The sequence below is a fragment of the Pelecanus crispus genome, chromosome 3, assembly GCF_030463565.1.
Source record: "Pelecanus crispus isolate bPelCri1 chromosome 3, bPelCri1.pri, whole genome shotgun sequence".
In the NCBI taxonomy this organism is placed as follows: Eukaryota; Metazoa; Chordata; class Aves; order Pelecaniformes; family Pelecanidae; genus Pelecanus; species Pelecanus crispus.
The window spans coordinates 96206478-96220647 of NC_134645.1; the positions used below are offsets into that span (position 1 = coordinate 96206478).

General features: G+C 39.1%; 1 protein-coding gene across 1 annotated transcript in view; it reads left to right on the top strand.

The window, feature by feature from the left end:
- The window catches only part of IMPG1 (interphotoreceptor matrix proteoglycan 1), a 68475-nt gene that overhangs the window by 31144 nt on the left and 23161 nt on the right, over nucleotides 1-14170 (top strand). The window contains exons 9-12 of the mRNA XM_075708310.1: nucleotides 316-336; nucleotides 1725-1978; nucleotides 3444-3520; nucleotides 4021-4558. Of these exons, the coding sequence (XP_075564425.1) occupies nucleotides 316-336; nucleotides 1725-1978; nucleotides 3444-3520; nucleotides 4021-4558 (890 nt within the window). The remainder of the gene's footprint in view (nucleotides 1-315; nucleotides 337-1724; nucleotides 1979-3443; nucleotides 3521-4020; nucleotides 4559-14170) is intronic.

The following is a 14170-nucleotide window of genomic DNA, read 5'->3' on the forward strand; positions in this document are numbered from 1 at the left end:
ACAGTGGTCAAATTGCACCATTTGTAGTGGAAAAAAGGAAAGCAGGTATTTCAAACTATCAAGGTAAAGTAAAATGTCTGTTACCCTACTCAAATCATGGAGATTCCCATTGTTTGGAAGAGAAAAAGTGAAGTGATAGAGAGTAGGCTGTCATTTTCACACAGAGACAAAAATTATAGATGACAGATAGAAGATAAGATAAATTGTCAAAAGCTGTTTTTGATGTACGACTGATTGATTTACTGGTATACATGAATCTGTTTTTCTTTCTTTTGCAATCCTTTATCGCACCCTTTCTTCTGTGATGAAATGAAGACAGAAGAAGGAGAAAGATGGGTAATTTGTAATTCATAATTAAAATTAACCATTTTATAGGCTATTAGATGTAGATAGATACATCAATAAATGTCTTTATCTTGATGCGACAAAGTGAATTGGTTTGTGTCCTGCCTAAGTACAAAATCTGTGATATAAAGCAGCAGGGACAGCTTTTACTTTAATCTGAAGGGTTCATGTGATCAAATTTTGTCAGAATCTCTCTGAAGGAAAGAAAATTGTTTGACCTAAGAAAATTCACATTCAGATGACTGAAGATATCTATCAGTCATAAACTGAAAATGAAAAAAAATAGGGAAACTTCATATTTAGATTTTAATTTTTGATCTGCTGTTTCCTAGCTGTATTTCCATATACACATTATCTTCAATAAGTATGTAGATTTTCATTTGTTATCTCCATTATCAGGCCAGATAGAATGGCAAAGAGACCAGTTACTAGCTTGATAAAATGCAGGGAGCTTTTGACTGGTAATACAAACAGCTACAGAGTCTGTTGTTGTTGCTTAAAAGTGCTGCTGGGGAATAGTTTGCCTAGCAGTTCCCAGAATTTCTCTTTTACTTGTAGTTTAAAAGGAAGAATTGTCTAATGCTTTTCTTGGATTCTTGCAATGTCATATAAATGTAAATACATAGCACATACTAGGTAAAGTGAAATTCCTCTCTCTCCAGTTATTTGATATTATAAAAAGCAACATAGTGGAGTACAAATGTTTTACAATGTACTCATTATTTTTCATTTTAATTAGGTAAATATAGCATTTATGAAAAGTGATGTATTAATAATTGTGAAAATTTGAGGCTTCTGTTAAATATCTAGGGAGAAGCTATACACATTCATTGGGACTTGGAAAAGCTAACTGCCATTGTGAAAAGTGATTTGCTTGCCACATCACCTAACTTTCTTGCTGTTCTTTAAGAAAGAGTAAAAATTTGCACCAGATGTGATAAGATTTTTGCTTATCCATAGTTTTATGAACTGTCTAATCCCTTTTCATAGGTTTCTGTATAATTAATATGTGATTATGGCTTCTAGTAACCCCAGCATGCATTTATGACTGTTTGAACCAATAATCAATGACTTCAAATTATATTACCAGTTCTACAGCTCTCTGAGTAGTCAGATTAAACTGGATTATGTTAGAACATTTTTATAATTTTCTTCACTATTAGAATTTTTATTAAAAATTATGCATAGAAGGAAAAAAGGGGTTAGGTATAGCAAAAGTAATTTGAAGATGACAGTCTCATTAGAAAGAAGTATATCTGCATTATTTTTACAGAAGATAATATGTTATGGTTGCATAAATTTTTGTTTGTTTGTAAAATCAGTCCTCAAACAGTAACTGATTCTGATGCACTGGGCATTTTTGCATCTTCCCCTTGCAGATCAAGCAGCACTATAGCACGATATGTGGTAAACTTTGAGAGAGATGGCTCAGAAATCAAAAGCACAGCAGATGACATGTCAACTATTGGATCTAACAAGGTTGAAAATGAAAAAATTCCACTTTCTCCAAAAGAAGAGAGGGAGATATCAGCAACTAAACTCACAGTAACAGACCTTCAGCAACTGGTTGCTATAGCACTCCATGAAGACCAGTCCCTGCCAATGGACCTTGGAACACTCCAGTTTACTGATGGTCAGTAGGCAGGCTGGTGCCAGGCACAAGTCTGAATCTCCCCCTTTCAAATTGATGCAGTTTCGTAAGGTCTCCTCTACTTCTCTAACAGATTGTCTTCATTTGATATATCCCATTCTCCTAAGTGTTGCATGGCATCCAAAGGATGCACAAATCTAACAACTTTTATAGCAAAACGTACCTTTATAATTATGCAGACTAACTTCCAATTGTATCGGAGGATCTATTTTTCCTGGTTGGTTGTTTAGAAAAGCTGGATATTTTGCACACTAAGACAAATAAGAGGAGGGAAAAAAGACTATGAATATTTACTATATCATTTTGATTTCCCAGTATGGACAGTCTCCTTCCTTTAATAAGACAAAAAGTGAAGGCTTCCTCTAACATAAATTTAGTTTTCTGAAAGCTAAGTCTCAATGGTAACCAAGCCATCTAACCTCCCGGTGAAGTCAGAGACAGTCACCTTAAAAAGCATTTGATCCCAAGCTAAATTCGGTGGTGTGAATCACACTGTAAAGGTGCATTTTGCTCTCTGAAACACAGAGGGAGTGGAGATGACAAGCTGGGTGTGAAGACCTCCAGCAGAAGGTTGAAGGGCTGCATCCTGTTCAGTATTCCAGCTAATAAATATCCCCTTCTAGTCCATCAATGATTTTTTTCAAAGCTAGCATAGCCCTAGTTTGAGGAAGGTGGGTTAAAAATGGGGAAAATAATTCAAGATTTTTTTTCATATGTCTATTTGCCAAAACAATCTTAAAACACACACCAAATTTTAGCTGTAGTGTTTCATTTACAAACAGCAGCATTTTCTTGCCAAAAAAATATTTAGATGAACTAATACTTTCTGTAAGAATAAAATGTTATATTTTAATGTAAATTAAAAGTCCCAAGAAAAAATTTCATGGGTATAGAGCACTTTAAAAATAACGTTTTTAATTATCTTTTTCCCACTAGTTATTTTTAATAACCAGTTTTAGACAAACAGCTTTCATGCAAGTATGTTTAAAGAGCTCCAAGGCAGGGAAGGGAGAAACTGGGCACTAAAGCCAAAACACTGAGAGTAACAATGGTGTGGACTCTGGGTAAAACTGAAAAGAATTTAGGTGTAATGAACACAATATAATGAGTCATCACAGCCCATGCAGATTTAACTGAGCAGTTCATACTTCAGCTGACTTTAAGCATTCATCCATGGTTCAGCTCTCTGCAGACCTATCCCCTTTATACTAAATAAAGAGTACAAAGAATACTGCATATAAAATTCCTGTTTTCCTCATAATTGCCAGTTTAAATGGAAATTTATGCCTCTTTCTTCTTAACATGGATTTTTAAAAGTAATTTTTTGATGGAGAATAGTTTTAATACTGTTTTTTACTGAGTTTACGTGTTTTGATTAGTTTTCAGTGTGCCACTGCTGAAATATTGTGCTGTCTTGCTCTGATTTTTTTTTTCTTCCCCCCCCCAGAATCTGTTATACCACCTAGTGATTTTGATAATGATATCCAGGCCATGGTCACTATTCCTCTGGCAGGCCCTGATTTGGTAAGTTAATACTGCTCATTATATTTATTTATTTTTCCATGGGAAATGAAATTAAACAGTGTTATGAAGTACATAAATATACAGAAAAAGGGTCTTATGCTAAAATACGTATCTGCCTTTTATCAGTGCTGTAAGGATGAATGTTGTGGTGTTATACTGCAACAGAGATACTATTTAGAGCATTTACAGGTGAATATTACTGCTTGATTACCTTTTCCAGTTTTAATTACAAAGTAAACAGTGTCTCACCTGTTCAGTAATACATCTCAATGACAGAAGGAGAGGAATTGACAGGGGTAGTGAAAGTCATCTTTCTTTGACCATTTTTAAAATTACAGGCAATGTGATTAGGATCACATGCACATACCAAACATTTTATACATTCCATGACTTCATGCTGAGTTAGGTGTTTGCAAGCTCCTGTGGCTAAAGATTATTGGCCTTTTTAGCAATGAAAGTTAAACATTATAATGAAAGCTGCTTTTTAAAAACTTTTTCAGGACGACTCCATGAGTGTGGACCTCCCACTAGGTTACCCCAGCCCAGCAACTGTGGACCAAACAGGAGACATCTTGGTCAACGAATTTACAACTGGAATCCCTGTGCTAAGTAAAGAGATCAGTGCCCCTGAAGACTTTAATAATTTTGTTTCATCTGAACCTGTATTCCCTACCAAACCCTCCAGAGAACCATTTCAGGACAAATCTCCTCCTTACACAGAAGGTATCGCTACTGACCACCAAAGTTTCATAGTGCCTTTCAATGCTCTGGGTAGTACTAGCAGTCCTCCAAAACCAGCAGATTCCTATTTGCCTCCTCCAGCAGATGATTCTGCTAGCAGTGACTTAATCACCGATGGCTATGAGTCTCCAGCGGAGCAGGCTACCACGCTGGCAGTTTATACCACAGGTAGCTTTACCCCACCTAATCTCCTGCAAGCCGGGGTTGAGAACAGTGAAGCTGAGGAGAAGAAAGAGCTGACTGATATAACAGAACCACCTTTCAAGGAAGCTGACCAAGATAGTCTGTCTGGACAAGGTAAGACACAAAAGATTTTTCCATAAGAGAAAGTAGGAGAGATGCAGTTGTTATTACACATACAGTCATATATAAGTACAGTAAGCATTACTTTCAGCTATGACAGAACTCTTTCTGGACCATCAAAGGTGAAAAATTTACACTTCTAATGCCCACATCAGGAAAATCTTAATGTTCCTGACTTCAAGGTTATCAAAGCAAAAAAAAACAAAAAACAAAAAACCCACCCAACCTAACAAATGCCTAAGGATAAGGCACACTTTCTACAGGGTATTATGGTAAAAATTCAAAAAGGCAGAGCAAAAAGACATGTCAGGGGAAAAAAAAAAAAAGGAAATCCCAGGGTAAAAAAAAATTCTGGTATTTGAAACCTGGAAGGTAAATTACTTTGGGTTCTACAGACAGATCTGGATGATAGCAGCAAGAGTATAATGAAATAATTTATTCCAAGCAAAGAGTACCATGGGTCATAAAAGTTTGCATATCTCCAGGTCTGATGAATGTGAAAAGTTTTACAAATTCTCTGTTTTCAATGTTTGTTTATTCAGTTTTATCCATACAGTATGGTTTTTTAGAGTCATCCAGATATATGAGAAAAAAATACATAATAAATCAAAAAAGTGTATACATACATATGTCTGGGGGGAGAAAAATCTATATAACTTAGCCATTAAAATGAAAAATACATGATAGACAGGTTTCCCACAGTTATCAGAGACTTATTGACCCTATAGATTAAAAAAGTTCAGACAAAGATAGTAAGATCACCTTTAGGGCACAGGCAAATTAGGCTTTCCCCTAGAACAGCAAAATGTCAATAAGGTTGCTGCCTCCATCACCACCATCAGCAGCTTGGAAAGCCATGCTAGACACTGTGGAGAACTGTGGTGTGGGCGTAACTGGATTTTATGGGGCAGCAGCATCCACTGGCAAAGCAGCAAGAGCACAGCTCCTGCTGTTGCCTTCCATCTGTCCTAGCTCTTGTCTGCTCCCGGACCTGACCTCACCAACTCGGCATTAGGTCAGTAAACTTTAATTTTACTTATGCTTCTAAGAAGCCTGTGCTAGCTGTGTGAAATGCAAGAGGTCGCTACAAACACATGGGAAGAATTAGTTCTTTGATGAATATTCAGCTGTGCTTTGTCTCAGATTTTTGACTGACCCTCTCAACAGAGAAGCAGAGGGCAGGAAAGAACTTCATAGGAATCAGCAGGATTTCCCCACATAGTCTTAAAGCAATACTAAAAATTGTGCAAAGAAGAACAAACAAAAAATAAATTCAGAGGCAAAATTCCCACATTAGCTTGCACATTAGCTTCTGGATCCCCAAGAATGTCATTCCCAAAGCTTGTAAATTTGCTCACTGCTTCAGGGAAGTCCCCTGCTCCCATAGGAGGCTTTACTCTGTCCCTGTTCTGCCAGCTCCCTCCTTGCTCAGTCTTTGGCCTTTCATGTCCCACCCTGCACTCCAGAAGCCTCTTGAAGTGAGCATAATGAACCCTCCTCCCCCTTCCAAGATGTTCCTCCTGACCCAGCATGCTCAGAAACAGCAAGAAGCGACCTTCAACCCTGCTGCCCGGCCATGTCCTGTAAGGAAAACAGGCACTTATTCATAACATCCTTCACAAGGGGCCCACACAGCAGAAATGTGAGAGGGGGGGATGCCCATGCAGTGTACTGTCTATAGTATTGTTCTTTCTGGATCCAGTAAATAACAAGATCAGTGTTTTAAAGAATAAAGAGTGTAAAAGTTGTCATTTGGGATCATACACTAATCTGCTCCAGACAAGGAAGACTGTAGCATATTCCATGGTCATGTTCTTGCACCTCATAGTTTATGTACTGAATAAGAACTTGCCATTCTGTAGTCTTGCCTTTATGTAGAGTTCTGAAGTGAGAGAAAAGCAAAGACTTTATGATTAGCAGAGTGACTTAAAGATTAGAAAAACACGCCTTATAAGAATCAATTGTGAAATATTCCTGAAAATAAAGTTTATGATGGCAAGTGTTAACCACAAGTATTTTCAAATGCATACTGAGAAGTCTTGTAGTGCTGTAGTAGTAGAAGTAGTAGAAGTCTTGTAGTGTGTAGCACAGTATACCTTCAAATAACAGTACAGCATACCTTTAAATAACATTCATTATAACTGTGGAAAAGTGTTACATTTGCGGGGGGAAAAAAGTCGCACACATTTTTCATTCTGTTCACTCAATGAGTTAGGGATTTGATGTCATAGAAACCACACAAAACCACATATCTATTTCTCAATTTGCTAAATAGCTGAAAAACCTTGTAGCCTAATGGCTCCAAATGACTGAAGAGAAGCAGCACAGGGTATCTGACTCACCAAAAATGCAGAGCAACTTATGCTGAAGATACTAGTTCCACTCTTCAGATCAAAAATTGTAAAGAATTTGTTTATCATAATTTATTATAGTTACTGCCTGACTGTTTTTCACTGGGTGGGAGGAGGGATACAGATGGACCTCTCTCTGGCTCCAAAATTCAAGCTTGCTTGATTGCTCCCCAGTGACAGTGTGGGACCACAGTTCATTTGACTGTCACACAGGCTCTGATACCTCAGATCAAAAGAGGATTAGATGATCTGTTTCTAAATGATCCTCAGAGACAATACATTACATAGGTTAATGAGCTTCAGTGTCATCAGGCAAATATCAGGAGCAAGGCAAATTTTAAGAAGGGTAATACAAATGGAAAGTTCACCACTTACTAACCCAGATTTCTTCAACAAATTTTTCTCATATAATTTGAAATTCAGTAAAAAAATACATAGAAGTTTTCTTCTAAAGCCATTATTGCCAGTGCCCAAAGAACATAGAATTGTTTGCCTAAAGAGGGGAGGATCTTCTGTAAGTGCAGGTTTGATCCTGTAAGAATCTGGTATTGATCCTTTAAACACTGTTGCACATTTGGGTTAGAATCTCTCAATCTGCAAAACAGAATGAACTGCTTAGAGCTGTAAGAAAAAGCTTCCCCAAAATAAGGCCCACTATCTTGTTCTTCCTTGTTGAACACAAGTTATGTCCAAACCAAGCACTAGTTCCATCATCATCTCTGCAGCTGAGTAGAAGGAGAAAAATGATTGTTCCCTGTCTAAAAAGGGATGCCATGTTAGCAATGACACAAAGCTGTAGTTATTACATTTGCTTAAAATCTTATAGTACACAAAACATACTGAATGCTTAACAGAAGAGAGATGTTGAAAATCTGTTTACTGAGTTCTTAAAAGAGTAAATAATATACTCTTTAAAACTTTTTCTCTTTTTATAGATTTTTCAGCTCTGGAAGTCCTGTGTACAGTATTCTCTGTATTCTTTTATTTCCCTAGATGTTGCATATTTCATAGGAACTGATAGAATTTGATCTGGAAATTCAGGACTTAACAACATTTGTGACAGAGGTTTTATTAAAGTCAATAGTGTCGGTGATATTAATTTTAATATGGCAAGCAGAATTCCTCACTAGCAGGTACAGAATTTGTCACACTTTGTGCCTGGCTGCATTTCATAGCCATGTTTCTTAATGTTTTTTTTTTTAAAAAAAGCCCTTTTAACTGTTGGTATGGAACAGCAGGAACTACTCAGACAGGGCTGTATAAGATTGGGCAGAGGGTCAGGGTTTAAACAGTTGCCTGCAATTCTACTACATTAATTTCCAGACATTTCCCCACCCTATAGTCCAGAAGATGGAGCAAATTTTCTTCATCACATGTGTAGAACTTTAAATTCACTCTTCTTTACCATGAAAGAATGAGCTGGCTAGCAGAAAGAACATAGTTTGAGATTCTTTTAGGTGTCCTCATCAGCTGTATGTTTCACAGATGGAATTTATTGCATTGGTTATCACATGTGTGTAACTACAGGCTGTACATTACTACAGATTCCTGAATACTGAGTGTCTACAACTTACACCTACTACTTTAATTGTGCCTACCTTAGGTCACTGAGCAAAGCAATAAAAAAATTCTTTCACAGCTCCCAAAATGATAATCAGACTCAGCCTCGCACATACAAATATACACAAAGTTCTGCATACAACATCTAGGGAAAGGAGAGCTAAAAACAGGTGAGGGACGAGGAGTCAAACTAACGAGAGGTGTCCTTTTAAGCCATGCAGAGTGAGATTTGTCAGGCTTGGGCAGACAGTGGGAGGAATGAGCCAGGAGCAGGTGTGAAGCTTCTTTCACATGGTACTGTGCTCATTCTGGACACTGATGATGCCAACGGGCAGTAAAGAGTGGGCCAGTGAGGATTAGGCAGCTGTACTGGCCAGTGATGGCAGTTACTCCACCCTTTGGAGTAGCCCAGAACTACTATGAAGATGCTAAGCTGTCTTTAAAGTAAGCCTAACCTTTGAATTTCAAATGCTGTTTTGAGATTTCTCAATAGAATTAAAAGAAAACACCTGGTACAATTTTCTAGACTGAAAACAATTTTCTTACTGAAAAGTTCTGAAATGCCTGGATCAGATGTCATGGTTTAAACATTTGAGACTCAAAAAGATTTTTCTTTGCTGTAGCACCTTCAAAATCTAGGCTATTTCCATTTACAACCAGTGCAAAACCCCTGTTTTTTTCTACTTTCTGAGATGATGCCTGTTCAGTGTTCCCCAGCGTTCCTCTTTCTTCACATTTTTTTCCCCTCTGTAGTTAACTCATCAATATCTCTTCTGCATGGTCAAATTTCTTCTCCCTCTCTTTACAATGTTCCTGTGACTGTATCTAAAACAGTATGACCATTCAGAAAGGAAGCCACTTGTGTAACAGATTGTTATTTCAAAAACCAAGAAAATTTCAGCAGTAAAACAAATGCAACCAAATGTATAAACAGATAAAAGACTTCATGAAGTCTGTAACAACAATAATGATACTTCCTAAACAGTAAGAAGAATTTTAATTTGTATTTGTTTTAATTGTAGCTACTAACAAATTATACAATCCAGGTAAATGGTTACCCCAAAATCCTGACCATCACGGAGGAAGCAATATTTCTGCAGAAGTTATTCCAGAAGCATAGGACAAAATAAAGCTAGCAGTAAAATACTTCAGCTATTCTGTTGCACTACATCTCAGTCTCACCAGCCTGGATCATGCTCAAGAACTCAAGAAAGACTCTAAGAGAAGAAGACTCTGCAGGGTGTATCACAGAGTTTTTCCTGACAGAAAAAAACATTGATGAGGAGTAGGTGGTGTACACATCTCTGTATATGTAACTGATAAGAACCTCATTAATTTCCATAATTTCTCTCACATTCACACAGCCTTGTTGTGAGGGGTCCCCTTTGATATCTTCATCCTGCCCAACAGTTAATTCTGTTGTGCACTCCTCACTCATTACTCTTGCTAAGTGATCTTTAGAAAAACTCAGTTTTCTGGATGTTTGGGGACTCTTTCTCTGCCTCTGCTTCATCCTCAGCTGCCTAAGCACCATCTGTGCTTAGCATAGCTTTTTATTTGGCATAACCAGCATTGTAATGGAAAAGAAAGACCCATTATTTCTTGCAAGGACCGCTCTGGATGTTCCCAGGATTGGAATTCACCCATTCTTTGTGCCAGGAATGCTCACCAGTATTTTCACATCAGCGGTTATACAGGGTAAGAACTCCTCTCTTTCCTTGCATGTTTTTCTGTTTGTCCTGTGTTTTCATTGACCATAAACTAACAGGCTTTTCTCCCCATCAGCTCCTCTCTGTACCCTTTCACTTGTTGCTTGCCACTTCAGATGTGCAAAGAATGTTTTTCATGGAGGTGCTGCTTCAGTCTCATGCTTGGAGAAATGAACAGGTAGGTCTAGCTACATAATTTTCTCAAGCATTATATATGATATTGATTAGCCTAAAAGTTAGCTGTGAATTGAAGATGAAGCTGAACGCAAAAGTTTCAGGAGGCCCATATTAGGATATGTCAGATTTAAGAAAAGGTTCATAGTATGTTCACTGTTGTAATAAGGTTAGCTTTGCATACTCGGAGTACTACAGGTATCCTGAAAAGCCCTAAAGATATTAGAGTATGTGATTAGCATACGGTGAAAATTTAAGGACAGCCTGCTGCTCAGCTATCTCCATGCTGGGAACAGCAGTAATAAACTGAATAGAACAAAACCTGCATCACATCTTCAAAACAGACTTAAAAATGCTAAAATGAAATGACTAATCCAAGCAAAAAGGTATGAGAGAAAGGGAGTACTACCTATTTTCCCAATTTAACACATCACTTGTTTAAATTATTAAGCTATCCAATCACATCAGTTCAGTTTTACTTTAAGGTTAAGCTTTGCTTCCTTCAAATATGATTTCTTATTCATGCCCCCTCCCATACGCAATATAAATGCACATTATCCAAAACAAGTGAAACTTTACATGCAATTGGTAGTTCCAATGACTCATTGAAACTACTGTGTGAAGTATGGAAAACAATTTATATTTCTGCTACGAAAATTCCCTTATCCAGAGGCAAATCTTCTGAGCTATGTGTATAATGAAAAAAAGTAACACCTCATTCTCCACCTGTATAGATAGCAGGAAGATATACCTCAGTGCTCTGCCACTTGTTCACCCATACTTTTTACTCTTAAGTCTCTTCCCCAGACACAGGCACACATTGCTATCCCATTGTTTCCACAGGTGCACACCTGCACCAGATGCTCATATTCTGCGCACACACTTGGCGTTTCTCTCACACACAGTCATCTCTGTTGCTAGTAAACTCCATTGCTCCTGCAGCTAATTCTTATGCACCTCACATGCTCCCTTTTAGGCTCTCAAAGTTAACCATCCTTCGGTACCTCTGTTTTCCAAATGCTATCACTTCTCCTATAATCAGCATTCCCCTGATGACTGTCCCCTTCCATGTTCAATGCTATTTCACTCCAACTGATCATCTCCCTCCTTCCAAGTTCACCATAATACTGCTGACTTAAAATCAGCCCACTAGTCAAAACTTAAGCTATTCATTGGTTGCAGGTAACCCTCCACTACGAGTGAGATGTAACATATGTAATACAGGCTTTTGTACATTCCAGTCTCAGATCCTATCCTGTGTTAAAACCAACCCATGATCACCTTTCTGCTTGTGTGCAGAGACAAGATTTAAAACTGAAAAATAATATTAATGTCCTGAATAAAATTATTTAAAAACCTGTGACCAATGCAGTAGTAAAATAAGAAAAATATTTTAAAACAAATAATACAGAATTTTAGGCTGAAGGCGTAAGATTACCCTTTGCCAGGTTATAAATGAATGAAGCTAATGAAGTTTATATGTCATATAGTCCAGCTGGAACAAATATGAGGTAAAGTGGCACTGCTGAGACTAACATGCCCTAAATAATGCATTTCATTCACTCATTACAAATCCTTGGTCTTTCTAGAAATACTAGCTTTGAGAAATAACCTCTTATGATCAAATGGTACTAAAATTTTGGTTTTCTAAAGTTATTACAGTCCTCTCTTCAGAGGATTCAGTATCCTTCCAGTGTAAGACGGTCCATTTGAGCTCAGCCTGGCATTTTCCATAGAATCATAGAATCATAGAATTGTTTAGGTTGGAAAAGACCTTTAAGATCGTCAAGTCCAACTGTTAACCTAGCACTGCCAAGTCCACCACTAAACCATGTCCCTAATCACCACATCTACACATCTTTTAAATACCTCCAGGGATGGGTACTCAACCACTTCCCTGGGCAGCCTGTTCCAGTGCTTGACAACCCTTTTGGTGAAGAAATTTTTCCTGGTATCCAATCTAAACCTCCCTGTTGCAACTTGAGGCCATTTCCATCTAGGCAGACAACATCCACAGTCTTTCCCTCATCCACTAAGGTGATCACCTTGTCATAGAAGGAGATTAGGTTAGTCAAGCATGACCTGACTTCCATAAACCTGTGCTGACTGGGCCTGGCCGCCTGGTTGTCCTGTACGTGCTGTGTGATGGCACTCAAGACAATATGCTCCGTAACCTTCCCTGGCACCAACGTGAGACTGGCATGGCTGAAGTTCCTCAGATACTCCTTCTGTCCCTTCTTGTAGATGGGTGTCACATTTGCTAACTTCCAATCAACTGGGACCTCCCCAGTTATCCAGGACTGTTGATAAATGATGGAAAGTAGCTTGGTGAGCACTTCCATCTCCCTCAGTACCCTTGGATGGATCCCATCCAGCCCCATAGACTTGTGCGTGTCTAAGTGGTGTAGCAGGTTGCTAACCATTTCCCCTTGGATTATGGGGCCTTCGTTCTGCTCCCTGCCTCTGTCTTCCAGGGGGTTGGGTACCCACAGAACAACTGGTCTTACTATTAAAGACTGAGCCAAAGAAGGCATTAAGCACCTCACCCTTTTCCTCATCCTTTGTCACTACGTTTCCCCCTGCATCCAATAAAGGATGGAGATTCTCCTTAGCCCTCCTTTTGTTGCTAATGTATTTCTAGAAACATTTTTATTGTCTTTTATGGCAGTAGCCAGATTAAGTTCTAATTGGGCTTTGGCCCTTCTCATTTTCTCCCTGTAACCTCACAACATCCTTGTAGTCCTCCTGAGTGGCCTGCCCCTTCTTCCAAAGGTCATAAACTCGCCTTTTTTTCCTGAGCTCCAGCCAAATCTCTCTGTGCAGTCAGGCCGGTCTTCTTCCCCACCGGCTCATCTTTTGGCACATGGGGACGGCCTGCTCCTGCCCCTTTAAGATTTCCTTCTTGAAGAATGTCCAGTCTTCCTGGACTCCTTTGCCCTTCAGGACTGCCTCCCAAGGGACTCTGTCAACCAGGCTCCTACACAGGCCATAGTCTGCCGTCTGGAAGTCCAAGGTAGCAGCAGTTCTGCTGACCCCTCTCCTTCTCCAAGAATCGAAAACTGTCATTTTGAGATTGCTATGCCCAAAAAGGCCTCCAACGGTCACATCACCCACAAGGCCTTCTCTGTTCGCAAACAACAGGTCCAGTGGGGCGCCTTCCCTAGTTGGCTCACTCACCAGCTGTGTCAGGAAGTTATCTTCCACACACTCCAGGAACCTCCTAGACTGTTTCCTCCTTACTATATTGTATTTCCAGCAGACATCTGGTCAGTTGAAGTCCCCCAAGAGAACAAGGGCTAGTGATTGTGAGACTTCTCCCAGCTGCTTATAGAATATTTCATCTGCCTCTTCATCCTGGTTGGGTGGTCTATAACAGACTCCCACCATGCTATCTGCCTTGTTGGCCTTCCCCCTCATTCTTACCCATAAACACTCAACCGTATTGTCACCATCATTAAGCTCTAGACAATCAAAACACTCCCTAATGTACAGGGCTGCCCCACTGCCTCTCCTTCTTTGCCTATCCCTTCTGAAGAGTTTATAGCCATCCATTGCAGCACTCCAGTTGTGCGAGTCATCCCACCATGTTTCTGTGATGGCAACTATATCATAGTTTTCCTGCTGCACAATGGCTTCCAGCTCCTCCTGTTTGTTGCCCATGTTGCATGCATTGCCAGCTAGGCTATTGATCCCACCAGCTTTTTTGGGGGAGAAGCCCTAATTCCTGTGTGACCATTGTCAGGTGCTTCCGTGGTTTCTAACACATCCATACCCCTTTCACCTTTGCTGCCACATGGATCTCCATCTCCTAC